This window comes from Erythrolamprus reginae, chromosome 8 (assembly GCF_031021105.1).
Source record: "Erythrolamprus reginae isolate rEryReg1 chromosome 8, rEryReg1.hap1, whole genome shotgun sequence".
Classification (NCBI taxonomy): Eukaryota; Metazoa; Chordata; class Lepidosauria; order Squamata; family Dipsadidae; genus Erythrolamprus; species Erythrolamprus reginae.
The window spans coordinates 52,729,581-52,744,430 of record NC_091957.1 but is presented as its reverse complement, the minus strand read 5'-3'; the positions used below and the strand labels follow the sequence as shown (position 1 = coordinate 52,744,430).

Below are 14,850 nucleotides of genomic sequence, written 5' to 3'. Positions count from 1 at the left end.
ATTTATTTTAAAATTTATATCCCGTCTTTTAAAAATAAAAAAAATAAACAATGAGAGGGCAGCAAACAAATCAAATACGGTTTCCTCTTATTTTCCCCACAATAATCACTCTGTCAAGTATTATTTATTTATTTATTTATTTATTCATTCATTCATTCATTCATTCATTCAATTTTTATGCCGCTAGAGTTAGTTGTTTTTTAAAAAACCCAATTTAAAGAACCAATCATACATACAAACATACCATGCATAAATTCTATAAGCCTAGGGGGAAGGGAAAATTTCAATTCCCCCATGCCTGACGACAGAGGTGGGTTTTGAGGAGCTTTCAAAAGGCAAGGAGGGTGGGGGCAGTTCTGATCTCCGGGGGGAGTTGGTTCCAGACGGTCGGGGCCGCCACAGAGAAGGCTCTTCCCCTGGGTCCCGCCAGACGACATTGTTTAGTCGACGGGATCCGGAGAAGGCCAACTCTGTGGGACCTAACTGGTCGCTGGGATTTGTGCGGCAGAAGGTGGTCCCGGAGATATTCTGGTCCGATGCCATGAAGGGCTTTATAGGTCATAGCCAACACTTTGAATTGTGACCGGAAACCGATCGGCAACCAATGCAGACTGCGGAGAATTGGAGTAACATGGGCAAATTTTATATTTCCAGCACTGTGGAGAGGGATGGCATACAAATCTGACAAATAAATAAATAAATAAATAAAATAGTGAATGGTTCATACTATTACATGTGGTGGTTATGTGTCAAGAAGCAAAAGATATTTTGGAATAAGGTTATGATGCGGCTAGAATAGATACTAGGTAGGAAAACAGAAATGAAACCAGAACTGTTCCTACAGTTCAATTTCTTTTTATTATTATTGTACTATTGTATTGTTGTAAGATGCCCTGAATGCTACAGGATTGGGCAGCATAGAAGTGGAATAAATTCAATTAATTAAATTCCTGGGAATTACTAATGAAAAATATGGAAAAGGACAGATCTATCTAATTTTACACAATTAATAACCGCAGCGAGGTTAATATAAGCACAATATTGGAAAAATGAAAAGTTTTGGAAGAAATAATAAACCCATTGTCCCTTAGGAGCTGGCTGAGGAAAGACAGTTGCAATATCCTCCTCGGAGTCAATATCCTAAATTTGTGCCATTTCCTTTTGGAGGATTTCTTGCAAAATATTTCTTGCTAACTTTAAAAAGCCAGTCCCTTTTATGGGATATGGGATAAAGTATACGAATGGTGAAATTTTAAAAATAGTATTAAAAGTTAAAGAAATAAGAATTTAGAACTATTTGAACTTATTATTTTGAAATGTTATAAGATAGAGTGAAACAGTTTAAAAATAATATAAACATAGAATTTTTGTACTTTTTTTCCCTTTTTGCTCACAGTATGATAAAGTTAGATGTGTTATTTACTATATTCTATTTTTTGAATAAGTATTTTTATAGATAAAGAAATTTAATTAACAATTAAAGAAATTTAATTGGTTTTTAATTATGATAGGGTTTTTAGGTTTTTTTAATATTAGATTTGTGCCAGTATAATATTGTTTTTATCATTATTGTGAGTCGCCCCGAGTCTTCGGAGAGGGGCGGCATACAAATCTAATAAATTATTATTAATTATTATTATTATAAGAATATTGAGTTAAATTTAACAAGTATGTAATATATACGTGTGATATCTCTGTATTGATCTGACCACAGTTAGGTTTTTGATTTTTGTATTAGTTAGACTTCTATGACAAGCGGAGCAATGGTAGCTCCTTGAGTGTTCAATGTTGTATGTGTTTGTTTGTCTTTAAAAAAAAAACAATTAAAAATATTTTTTTTTTTTTAAAGAAATCTCTTGTTCAACCTTGTTGTTGACCTTTCTTGCCACATTTGGTAAGTGAACCTGGCTTCCCCGTTGACTTTGCTGGTCCGAAGGTCACAAAAGGGGATAGTGTGACTGCCGTACATAGGAGTCAATTGCCAAATGCCCAAATTTTGATCCCGCGACCATGGACATAACCGCAGCAAGTCATAAGTGTGAAAAACGGCCGTACGTCCCTTTTTTCAATACTGTTGTTAACTTCCAACGGTCACTGAATGAACCGTTGTAAGTTGAGGACCCCTGCGGTAGGCTGCCAGTGACTAAGCCTCTCTTACCGTTCAGCGATTCCGTTATAGTGATATTCACTCCTTTCAGATAGAATTTTTCCGAAGAGGTAGAATTTTTCTGTTTCACAAAATGAAACCTGGTTAACACATATTACAACGGACACCATCTTACCGATAATACTTTTCAGGGGAAAATCTAACAGCACAAACCTCATCATCCCCATTTAATGAACCCATAATCCCTTGCAGGTGCAACTGAATGGTATGAGCAGGGTGTTTTACTGGCCCATTGCTCTTCCTGTTGCCAATATGGAGTTTTTTCCCCAGCAGATATATTCTCATTGTGCCCAGAGACAGAAATATTTACCTCTACCTCCTTTACTTTTATCACCTGGAAAACCTTCATAGCAACCTTTTAAATATCATTATAGAAAACCTACAATACTATTTGCTATAACGTCTCATCTTTTTGCTTTCATTCAGCTATTAAATTTTTATTACATTTAGGCCATTGTGATTATATTCAATTGTCATGCATCATTAATTACTTCTTAAAAAGGCAGCATATTATTGGATGATAAATTACTAATCTAATAAAATAAATAAATACTAATCTAATACAAATCTAATATATAATAATAATAATAATAATAATAATAATAATAATAATAATAAAAAATGTAAATTCATTGTATTGTATTGAAGATTGAAGGTATATGGCAGTGATGGCGAACCTTTTTTTCCTCGGGTGCTGAAAGAGTATATATGCACATTATTACGAGTGCCCAAACCCATAATTCACTGCCTGGGGAGGGTGAAAACAGCTTCCTCCACCCCTCCAAGGCCCTCTGGAGGCCGGAACTGGCCTGTTTCCCAACTTCTGGTGGACCCAGCTCCAGTAGGCTCATGTTTCACCGTCCCCAGGCTCCAAAGACTTCCCTGGAGCCTGGGGAGGGTAAAAATGCTTTCCCCCATCCCCTGGAGCTCTCTGGAAGCCAAAAACGCCTTCCTAGAGCCTCTGTATGAGCCAAAAATCAGCTGGCCGGCACACACATCCACATTGGAGCTGAGCTAGGGCAACAGGTCACGTGCCAGCAGATATGGGACTGCGTGCCACCTGTGGCATCCATGCCATAGGTTCACCATCATGGGTATATGAAAAAAGAAATATTTGCTTCTACCTAGGATCGAACTAACAACCTGCTGATTGTAAGGTGAGAGCTCCACCTCTACACCACCGCACCATTCCTAACAGCACAAACATAGCGTAATATTTTATTTTATTTTATTCTGGGGGAGAGGGCGGTTTACAGAGTCAGCCTCTTGCCCCCAACCCAGATTGTTGGGGGCAAGAGGCTGACTCTGTAAATCGCTTAGAGAAGGTTGTAAAGCACTGTGAAGCAGTATATAAGTGTAAGTGCTATTGCTATCTTCTTTCCTTTCCTTTCCTTCATTTCTTTTCCTTTCCTTTCTTTTCCTTCCTTTCCTTCCTTTCTTTCCCTTTCCTTTTTTCCTTTCCTTTCTTCCCTTCCCTTCCTTCTTTCCTTTCCTTTCCCTTCCTTCCTTTCCTTTCCTCCCCTTTCCTTTCCTTTCTTCCTTTCCTTTCCTTTCCCTTCCCTTCCTTTCCTTTCCTTTCCCTTCCTTCCTTTCCTTCCTTTCCTTTTTTCCTTTCCTTTCATTTCCTTTCTTCCCTTCCCTTCTTTCCTTTCCCTTCCTTTCCTTTTTTCCTTTCCTTTTTTCCTTTCCTTTCCTCCCCTTTCCTTTCCCATCCTTCCCTTTCCTTCCTTTTCTTTCCTTTCCTTCCTTTCCTCCCCTTTCCTTTCCTTTCTTCCCTTCCCTTCCTTCTTTCCTTTCCTCCCCTTTCCTTTTTTCCTTTCCTTTCCCTTCCTTTCCTTTCCTTCCTTTCCTTTCCTTTCCTTCCTTTCCTTTCCCTTCCTTCCTTTCCTTTTTTCCTTTCCTTTCCTTTCATTTCCTTTCTTCCCTTCCCTTCTTTCCTTTCCTTTTTTCCTTTCCTTTCCTTCCTTTCCTTTCCTCCCCTTTCCTTTCCTTTTTTCCTTTCCTTTCCTTTCCCTTCCTTTCCTTCCTTTCCTTTTTTCCTTTCCTTTCCTTCCTTTCCTTTCCTCCCCTTTCCTTTCCTTTCCCTTCCTTCCCTTTCCTTCCTTTTCTTTCCTTTCCTTCCTTTCCTCCCCTTTCCTTTCTTCCCTTCCCTTCCTTCTTTCCTTTCCTCCCCTTTCCTTTCCTTTTTTTCCTTTCCTTTCCCTTCCTTTCCTTTCCTCCCCTTTCCTTTCCTTTCCCTTCCTTCCCTTTCCTTCCTTTTCTTTCCTCCCCTTTCCTTTCCTTTTTTCCTTTCCTTTCCTTTCCCTTCCTTTCCTTCCTTTCCTTTTTTCCTTTCCTTTCCTTCCTTTCCTTTCCTCCCCTTTCCTTTCCTTTCCCTTCCTTCCCTTTCCTTCCTTTTCTTTCCTCCCCTTTCCTTTCCTTTTTTCCTTTCCTTTCCTTTCCCTTCCTTTCCTTCCTTTCCTTTTTTCCTTTCCTTTCCTTCCTTTCCTTTCCTCCCCTTTCCTTTCCTTTCCCTTCCTTCCCTTTCCTTCCTTTTCTTTCCTTTCCTTCCTTTCCTCCCCTTTCCTTTCTTCCCTTCCCTTCCTTCTTTCCTTTCCTCCCCTTTCCTTTCCTTTTTTTCCTTTCCTTTCCCTTCCTTTCCTTTCCTCCCCTTTCCTTTCCTTTCCCTTCCTTCCCTTTCCTTCCTTTTCTTTCCTCCCCTTTCCTTTCCTTTTTTCCTTTCCTTTCCTTTCTTCCCTTCCCTTCTTTCCTTTCCTTTCCTTTCCCTTCCTTTCCTTTTTTCCTTTCCTTTTTTCCTTTCCTTTCCTTCCTTTCCTTTCCTCCCCTTTCCTTTCCCTTCCTTCCCTTTCCTTCCTTTTCTTTCCTTTCCTTCCTTTCCTTTTTTCCTTTCCTTTCCTTTCCTTTCCTCCCCTTTCCTTTCCTCCCCTCCCCTTCCTTCCCTTCCTTTCCTTTCCTTTCTTTCCTCCCTTTTCCTTTCCTTTCTTCCCTTCCCTTCCTTCTTTCCTTTCCTTTCCTTTCCCTTCCTTTCTTTCCCTTTCCTTTCCTTTCTTCCCTTCCCTTCCTTCTTTCCTTTCCCTTCCTTTTCCTTTCTTTCCCTTTCCCCTTCTTTCCAGAATGTAGTATTGCAGGCTAACTCTGTTGACTGCTAACAGTTCAATTCTCACCAGGCTCAAGGTTGACTCAGCCTTCCATCCTTCCGCAGTGGGTAAAATGAAGACGCAGATTGTTGGGGGCAAAATACTGACCCTGTGAACTGCTTAGAGAGGGCTGTAAAGCACTGTGAAGCTGTACATAAGCCCAAGAGCTATTGCTTCCTTACCACAGCAAAGACGAAATCGACCTTCGTGTTTCCGTCACTCAACCGAAGGACAGCAGTTGTCTTGCCACACTCACCAGAAGCCACCGTGCTGTTTGGATTAAAGTTCATTATTATGGGAACCTGAAAAACAAAACAAAACCAGAAGCATTTCAATGCCTCTTCAAAGCTGCGTTTCTTCTGTGCCTTTTATCCCCACCACCCGCAAATATCTTCACACTTTGAAGTTTACAAAATTATCTCCAATCTGGTTGACCAACAACCAGAGCCGGGGTGGCACAGCAGGTAGAGTGCTGTACTGCAGGCCACCGAAGCTGGCTGTAGATCTGTAAGTCAGCGGTTCAAATCTCATCACCGGCTCAAAGGTTGACTCAGCCTTCCATCCTTCCGAGGTGGGTAAAATGAGGACCCGGATTGTGGGGGCAATAGGCTGGCTCTGTTAAAAAGTTGGTGTAAAAATATTGGCAAAGAAATTGATATAGACACGTGGGAAAATGTCTGGACTTCAAATTGGAAAATGACAAAATCGGTCTCGCTAAAAGAAAATCAAATTAAGATGTTTTACAGCTGGCACCTCCCACCGAACAGGATAGCGAAAATGTTCCCTAAGACCTCTCCACTATGTTGGAAATGTAAGAAAGAAATAGGTTCCTATTATCATCAATGGTGGATGTGTAGTAAAGTTAAGCTTAATTGGAAAATGATAGAAAGAATAATAAAAGAAATAGTAAGACAGGAGATAGAAAACCCCCCGGAATTCTATTTATTGGGCATAACTAATCAGAGATATAAGAAAGAAATTTCACATCTAGTCATTCATATTTTGACAGCGGCCAGGATTGTATATGCGCAAAATTGGAAAAGGGAAAACGTTCGCAAAGAAGAGGAGGTTATTAAGAAAATATTAGACTGCGCTGAAATGGATATGATGACAAGACGGTTAAATGACCAAGAGGAAACAGAATTTTATGAGATATGGAACAAAGTGTATATATGGATAAATAAGAAGAAAAACGAAAAGTGAAAAGAATAAGAGAATTGTATAAGTAGAGATATGATTTAAAGGTTATGTTAGTTGTTTATATATGAAGATTTACTATATAAGGTAAAACAAATTTCTTCTTTTCCATTTAAAGTAATGAGTTGATTTGAAGTGTAATCTCTTTTCTGTATTGAAATTTTACTTCTAGAATAAGCGGGGAATATGCAACCCCATTTCTATGTTATATGTATGTATGTCAGTTTTGTCTATTTTATGAAAATTAATAATTTTTTTTTAAAGTGCTATTGCTAACATGTTGTAAGCCAGTGATTTTCAACCTTTTTTGAGCTGCGGCACATTTTTTACATATACAAAATCACGGGGCACATTGAGCGGGGGAGGGGGGGGAGTGGGAGGGCTAAAAAAAGTTTGGACAAAAAAATTCTCTCTCTCTCCCTCCCTCCCTTTCGCTCTATTTCTCCCCCTCTTTCTCTCTCTTCCTTCCTTCTTCTCTCTGTCCATCCCTCTTTCTTTCTCTCTTCCTTCCTTACTCTCTTTTTTGCTCTTTCTCTCTCCCTCCTTCCCTCCCTCTCTTTCTCTCTCTTGCTTTCTTTCTCTTTCTCTTTCTCTCTTGCTTTCTTTCTCTTTCTCTCTCTTTCTCTCTTGCTTTCTTTCTCTCTCTTTCTTTCTCTCTCTCTCTTTCTCTCTCTTGCTGAGCTTCACGGCCCACCTGACCATGTCTCACGGCACACTGGTTGAAAAACACTGTTGTAAGCCACCCTGAATCTAAGGAGAAGGGCAGCATAAAAATCAATCAATCAATCAATCAATCAATCAATCAATCAATCAATTAAACAAACAAACAAACAAACAAACAGAGTGGGATGATTCTATCTCACCCTACACAACTCTTACAAATGGGAAGGCCCACCCAAAATACTTGTGGTCTGGGGCAGGGACCTCCAACCTTGGCAACTTTCAGATTTGTGGACTTCAACTCCCAGAATTCCTCAAATTACTGGCTGAGGAATTCTGGGAGATGAGGTCCATAAGTCTGAAAGTTGGAGACTCCCTGCTCTGGGCAACTCAGACCTGAAGAAGCTTCCTGGACCAGAAGCGACACGCCTTCAAAGAAAAACCAGCAAGTCCAGTTGCTTTGAAGAAAAAAACACCATTGAGACAACCCTTGACACTTTTCCCTCCCCCTAGGCTTATAAAATTTATGCATGGTATGTTAGTATGTATGATTGGTTTCTAAATTGGGATTTTTTAAATTAACTTAAATATTAGATTTGTTTACATTGTATTATTATTGCTGTGAGCCGCTCCGAGTCTGCGGAGAGGGGCGGCATACAAATCTGATTAATAAATAAACAAACAAACAAATAAACAAACAAACAAACAAACAAACAAACAAACAAACAAACAAACAAACCCTGAACTGGATGATTGAGAATCTCCATAGACAGCTGGGGAACTCAAACTTTCTTCCAAAACCTACATCCTACCTTATTTAAAAAGGAGCAGGATGGCTAGGGGCAATGTTTTTTCTCATCATTCTTATCACCCATTTCCTCCCACTTATGACTGTAATTTGTTGCTTGTATGCTTAAGATTTTTATTAATATTGATTTTTTCTTCATTGCTTATTTGACCCCGGTGACAATCATTAAGTGTTGTACCAATTGATTCTGGACAAATGTATGTTTTCTTGTATGTACACTGAGAACACCTGCACCAAAGACAAATTTCTTGTGTGACCAATCACACTTGACCAATAAAGAATTCTATTCTATTCTATTCTATTCTATTCTGTGCCTAAACCAAAAAACGAAGGTCACCGTAAAAATTATATTAAAATATCATATTCTATTCTATTCTATTCTGTGCCTAAACCAAAAAACGAAGCAGGTCACCGTAAAAATTCTATTAAAATATCATATTCTATTCTATTCTATTCTATTCTGAGCCTAAACCAAAAAATGAAGCAGGTCACCGTAAAAATTCTATTAAAATATCAACCCGGCCAACTTTTTAAAAATTAATTTAAACATAGCTGAGATGGGGAAAAAAGAGAATTTTTTGCACTGAGAAAAAAAATATAGAAGTTATTTCTAAAAGGAGGGTGTTTCCCAAAGCTGCTGCTGCCTTTGTTTACTGATTTAAAATAAATTTATTCTTCTATCGTCCATAATTAATCAGCAAGGCGCCTTATAGTCTCAAGGAATCAGGATTCAGAGACAGCATTACAGACAAGATTTGGGGAAATCTACACTCCCTCTACTGGTGAGCTGGACACCCAAAAGCTACCAAAGCCCTTTTTTTACTTGTGCATTTAATAACTTGACCTGCTTACCCTGACCTGCAACTCCCGCTTGTGTGTAATAAGTGAAACCAATGGGTAAATGTGCGGTTTAAAAGAAAGGGAATTAATTAGCAATCGTTTACGAGATGACTCTTTGCTCTGGCTTGATCTTGTCTTTTAGCCAAGCAGGAATGTGTTGTGGTTAGCTCTGACCCAGCTCCTGCCCTAAGGACTGTGGATGTGGGGGAGACATCCATATGCTGCAGGCCTGTTTTGCCCCCGGTGGAATCTGCTGATGAAGGCTCCTCTGACCAAGAAGACATGAGTGACAGGGAAGAGGAGAGTGTGGAAGACAGCTCAGAAGGAGATCAATTATCTAGCTCCTCCTTGGATTCAGAACAAGAGTTAATGATACAGCCACGCATGCGGAGAGCGATGCATAGGCAACAACAACTGAGAGATTATTATCAAAGAAAATGAGGCCACCTGTGGTTGGGTGGGGCTGTGGTCATTAGTGAGGCTGCTATAAATAGCAGCCTGTGGGTTTGGCCATTGTGGAGGATTATCTGATCGTTGTGTTTCGTGACTACTTTGCTGCCTTTGACTTTTCGTGTGCTGATTTTTCCCCGCTTGGAAACTAAACCAGAGCAAAGTGTGTTTCACTTTGTGAAAGAAGAAGGACTGTGAATTGCCTCACAGCTGCAAGCTAAGTATCACGGAACTGATAAGGGAGTTGTACAAATTACCAGTTTGTTTGGAGACGAGGGCTCTTTGCTATACCAAAAGAGGGCTTGGTTTAAGTTAATTTTCATTACAAAGAACATTGTTTTGAATTTCAAACGTGTGTGTGTCTGAAATTTGTACCTGTGAATTTTTGGGAGGAGTCTACTAGAGAGCCTGACAGAACAGAATGGTAAGTGGAAGGGGGGGGGGGGGGAGGTTGAAAAATCCAATTTTTGGTTGTTTTTACACCTCTTTTCATGACAGTCCGGTCAAGGATTCCCTAGGCAGCTGAGAATATGGGGTCTTTTTTCATTTAAGCCTTCTTTTAGCGCAGATATCCAGGGCTGGGTTAAAATGAGTTTTTGAGTTTCTTCCTAGGCGTAGAACTAGTTTCCCATGCTCCTTTTCTCCCTAACTTTAGCATAAAAGGAAAAAAAACCCCACGCCCGTAAAACAATATTCGGTCATTTTTACCACCCAACTTCAGCCACATCCTCACGATAACTTTCAAAGAACCTCAAAAGTGGGGTTAAAGTCAGAGAGGCTGCTACGCTCCAGAAGCGATTTTTGGGATGTGCGCATAGTTGCAAATATACCGACGTGTGCACAGAGCCCCTCGCATGAGATTTGACTTCTGCGCATGCGCAGAAGAAAAAAAATCATATGAAGACACTCGTGCGAGCGAAGGTTGAGCGATTTTTTTTGCTTCTGCGCATGCCTGGAAGCAAAAATATCAGAAAAATCACCAAAATCTTGCTCACTTGCGCATCCTCACACAAGATTTTGCTTGCTGTGCATGTGCAGAAGTCAAATTTTGCACCGAATGTGCCCGCCTGCCCACTGGATACCCACATGCCCGCGACAACGGAGGGCCGCATCGGTAGCGCCGAAGATGGCAGTCCTTCGCTGGTGAACCCATGGATTGCCAGCTTCTGTATCTCATTGTGATAGACACCACGAGCATGAATGCTATGACACAAGACTCTGCAATGCCCAAGGAAGCCTGCTACTGGAACGGTCAGGTGAAACACTCTGGTAGTTATTTTCAGGATGCGCACATAGCGGTGCATCCCTGACGCACACACACACATGTTCCCGCACAAGATTTGGCTTATGCGCATGTGCGGCAAACGAAATCTCACAAGGAGAAATTTTCGCTGGGTTTTCTTGCGAAAATATTGGCAAAAGTCAGCAAAATCTCGCTCGCTCGTGCGTCCTCCCATAGGATTTCATTTGCTGGACATGCGGAAAAGCCAAATTTCACACCGAAGGCGCTCGCCTGCCCACTGGACGCATGCGCGCCCTTGACCTCAGAGGATGCGCCAGTAGCGCCAAAGCGCTGGTTAGTCAACCCATGGATGGGCAGCTTCTGGATCGCCTTGTGGTAGACCACCAGGAGCATTAATGCTATATGACACAACGCCCAAGGCATAACCAAAACAGTATCTCTGTTCAACCTGTTGGGGTGACGTTCAGCTGCAAACCCATGTTGGCCAAAATGCAGGTAACTGGGCCGCTTTTGACGGTGTAGCTTCCTGAGATCGGTTTCTCCTCTGGCTGGACGGTGGGAGTTAGAGATTCTGTGGCGTTGGAAGCCGGGACGATGGATTTGCTGGCCATCACATCATTGTTACACACAGTCTCTGGGGTGGGGGAAAAACAAGAGACATTTGAAACGGGAGCCCGTTCTGGAGAGCGCTTAAATTTTTTCGGGATAATTTTTTTTTCTCCATACAAACTTTTTCAATCCATTTTCAAAATACAGTGATACCTCGTTTACGAAACTTTTTGTGATACGAACCCGGTGTTTAAGATTTTTTTGCCTCTTTTTCCGAACTATTTTCACCTTACGAACCCGAGCCGCCACTGCTGGGATGCCCTGCGCCTCTCCGCCCTTCCATTGACAGCCGTAGCGCTGGGATTTCCCTGAGCCTCCCCTCGCTGGAATTCGAAGCTGCGCTGGCAAAAATGAAAGGAATCCCAGCGAGGGGGAGCCTCAGGGAAATCCCAGCACTGCAAGAACGGGCGCTTCGGCTGGCAACGGAAGTCTGGAGGTGGGGTTTCCCAGCGAGGGGAGCCTCAGGGGAATCCCAGCGCTTCGGCTAGCAATGGAAGCCCAGAGGCGGGGATTCCCAGCAGGCGCAAGGCAAAAGGGGTGACTTTTGGGATGGGGGTTGCACGCATTATTTGCTTTTACATTGATTCCTGTGGGGAAAATTGCTTTGCCTTGCGAACTTTTCTGCTTACGAACCTGGTCACGGAACAAATAAAATTCGTAAGACGAGGTATCACTGTACTTTCATAATACAATAAAGACAGTGTCGAGTTGGTAAGCCAATTATAATTGCCCCCCAAAATTATTAGTTCCCAATTAATTACTTCCTGTATTTATCAAACCCACCAGACCTTGACCTCTAATTTGCCACCCAGATATCTAGTTTTCTTCTCATCGAATTCAACCTTGATTTCCTTTAAACCTTATTAAGTTAATCAATAATCTTTTACTATTTCAGGCAGTGTTCCCTCTAATTTTTTGGGGGGGGTAGGTGGGTGGAAAAGTATAGTGTCTGAGCGGCAGTCCCTTCAGGACTGGGTGGCACAGAAATAATAAATAAATAAACAAACAAACAAACAAACAAACAAACAAATAAAAACCCCACCCTGTTTTGCCTCCGAGAATTTCAAAATAAAATACTGTACTGTGTGTCTCAGTGAGCTCATAATAGGGCAACTCTATCAATATCAAAATGCCACTTAAATAGTTGAGCTAGTTTCAAACTAGATTTTGATTTTCTTTCTCTCTTCCTTACTCCCATTCTTTTTCTTTCTCTTTTCCTTCCTCTCTTTTTTCTATCTGTTTCTCTCTCTTCCTCTCTCTCTCCTTCCCTCTCACTCTTTCCCTCTCGGCTTCTGGGCAGGTTTGGAAAACTCTGAGTTGATGATGATTTTTAAGTGAGCGATTGCTCACTGCTTAGCTTAGAGGGAACTATGATTTCAGGTATGCCCTCGTGCCTACTCCTTCTTATTTATTTTATTTTATTTTATTTTATTTATTTTATTTATTTTATTTATTTTATTTATTTTATTTATTTTATTTATTTTATTTTATTATTTTATTTATTTATTTATTTATTTATTAATTAATTAATTATTTAGATTTGTATGCCGCCCCTCTCCGAAGACTCGGGGCGGCTCACAACAAGATATAACAAATCATAAATAATTCAAATAACTTTAAAATATTTAAAGATTTAAAAGAACCCCATATACTAACAGACACACACACAAGCATATAAAATTGAACAAGCCTGGGGGAGGTGTTTCAGTTCCCCCATGCCTGATGGCAAAGGTGGGTTTTAAGGAGTTTACGGAAGGCAGGAAGAGTAGGGGCAGTTCTAATCTCTGGGGGGGAGTTGGTTCCAGAGAGCCGGTGCTGCCACAGAGAAGGCTCTTCCCCTGGGGCCCGCCAACCGACATTGTTTATGTATTCTCCGAAACCCTTACAAGGAAAAAAAATAAACTTTATCCACTAAGAAAAATAATAAAAAACAAAATAGAAAAGTATAGACCAAAAAAGAGAAAAAACAAAGAAAAGACCAAACTCTCATCCAACTTGAAAGTCTCGATTCTCAGGGCAGGAACTGTTTACTTTTCCAAAACGTGGGCGCCTGGCCAGTTAGCAAGACTATTGAGCGCTCTTGAGCTAGCTACTCACTCTGGCTACTCAAGTGTCCATCTTGAAGGAAGGCTTGCAGTGTTACACTCTGGAAGGTCAAGCTGACATCGCCACTTTTAACCGTCTCCTCGGTGTTGCAAGTAAATGCCGTGTTTAACGGAACCGGGTTGGTAGGAAAATTGGCCACAACGGTTATTTGTTCTGTAAAGAAATCAATACGTTTGGTCGAAGGGTGCAAATGCAAACTATCTAAAGGTCTAAGAAGACATTCTCAACCATCCAGCTTGAGCTTTTTCCAAAGGCAACTCGATTTCTTGGGGTTTTTTTCCCTCTGAAAATGTTTAGGTGCTTCCCCCATTGGGGGAGGGGCACAGTAAGTTTATGCACTATTTATTGAATACTTAATAGTTTTTTTTAAAAAAATAATGTTTATTGGTTATATTAAAAACACACAAAAAACATATACAGTGGTACCTCAAGATACGAACCCCTCGCCTTACGAACAACTCGTGATACGAACCCGGGGTTCAGAAAAATTTTGCCTCTTCCTACGAACTTTTTTCGAGTTACGAACCGGCGTTCAGAGACTGCTGGGAAGCTGCGTGGCTGTTTTAAAAGGTGTCAGCCGGGCGGCGGGGCTTCCCAAGAAGTTCGTAAGAGGCAAAAATTTTCTGAACCCCGGGTTCGGTTCGGGAGGTTGCTGGGAAGCCCCCCAGCCCGGCTGCGACCTTTTAAAACAGCCGCGCCGCTTTCCAGCTGTCTCCCGAAGCCGAACGCGGAAGTGCGTCTTTAGCGTTCGGCTTCAGGAGACAGCTGGGAAGCGGCACGGCTGTTTTAAAAGGTCGCAGCCAGCCTGGGGGGCTTCCCAGCACCCCCCGAACCCCGAACCCGGGTTCGGGGGGGGTGCTGGCAAGCCCCCCAGACCGGCTGTCACCTTTTAAAACAGCCGCGCGGCTTCCCAGCAGTCACCAAAAGCCGTTTTTTTTGCGGGGTTTTTTTTGGTTGCACGGATTAATTGACTTTACATTGTTTCCTATGGGAAACAATGTTTCGTCTTACGAACCTTTCGTCTTACGAACCTCCTCCTTGCACCAATTAAGTTCGTATCATGAGGTATTACTGTACAAGAAAGAAAGAAATCAGACAAAAGAGAAAATTAAAACAAACAATAAAGAAAATGCAATTTTCATAGTGTGATGTAAATGGTAAACATCATAAAAAGGATAGTAATACAGCAGTTTAAAGTTGAGAAAAACAACGGTGCCCGTTTGAACCCAGCTAGCAATCAGGTCTTGCAAACCAGTAATCCCACTCGAATTAATGCAATTAATAAAAGATGAATGCAACTATGGGAAATGACTTTCAATTAAGATCCAAGATCTTCTCACATGGGAGAAACAGCCCAAGTGGCGGTAAGATGAGGATCAAGAAGAATTAAGTGCCCACTCAATCTTGTTCAACCTGCCCTGTTCAGAGCACGTCTTATATAAAATGAGGAAATCTTTTTTTTCCAGGCTGGTCCAGCTTCAATTCTCAAGGAGAGGCAAAGTAAAGCAATAAGTAAAACAACCTGTAAGTTGAAGAGGAAAGAACTGTGGAGTATTGCAAGAGAGTCTTGCCACATTTGGGTTTTTTGCAACAAGCTCAGAGGGCGGAAACACACTACCTGTTTTTCCTCGTG

At 41.2% G+C, this 14,850-nt stretch overlaps 1 protein-coding gene across 1 annotated transcript in view; it reads right to left on the bottom strand.

Moving 5' to 3' along the window:
- LAMP2 (lysosomal associated membrane protein 2) overlaps nt 1-14,850 on the bottom strand; it is a 34,913-nt gene that overhangs the window by 8,821 nt on the left and 11,242 nt on the right. The window contains 4 exon segments of the mRNA XM_070759896.1: nt 2,159-2,228; nt 5,487-5,610; nt 10,956-11,136; nt 13,209-13,370. Coding sequence (XP_070615997.1) covers nt 2,159-2,228; nt 5,487-5,610; nt 10,956-11,136; nt 13,209-13,370 — 537 coding nt within the window.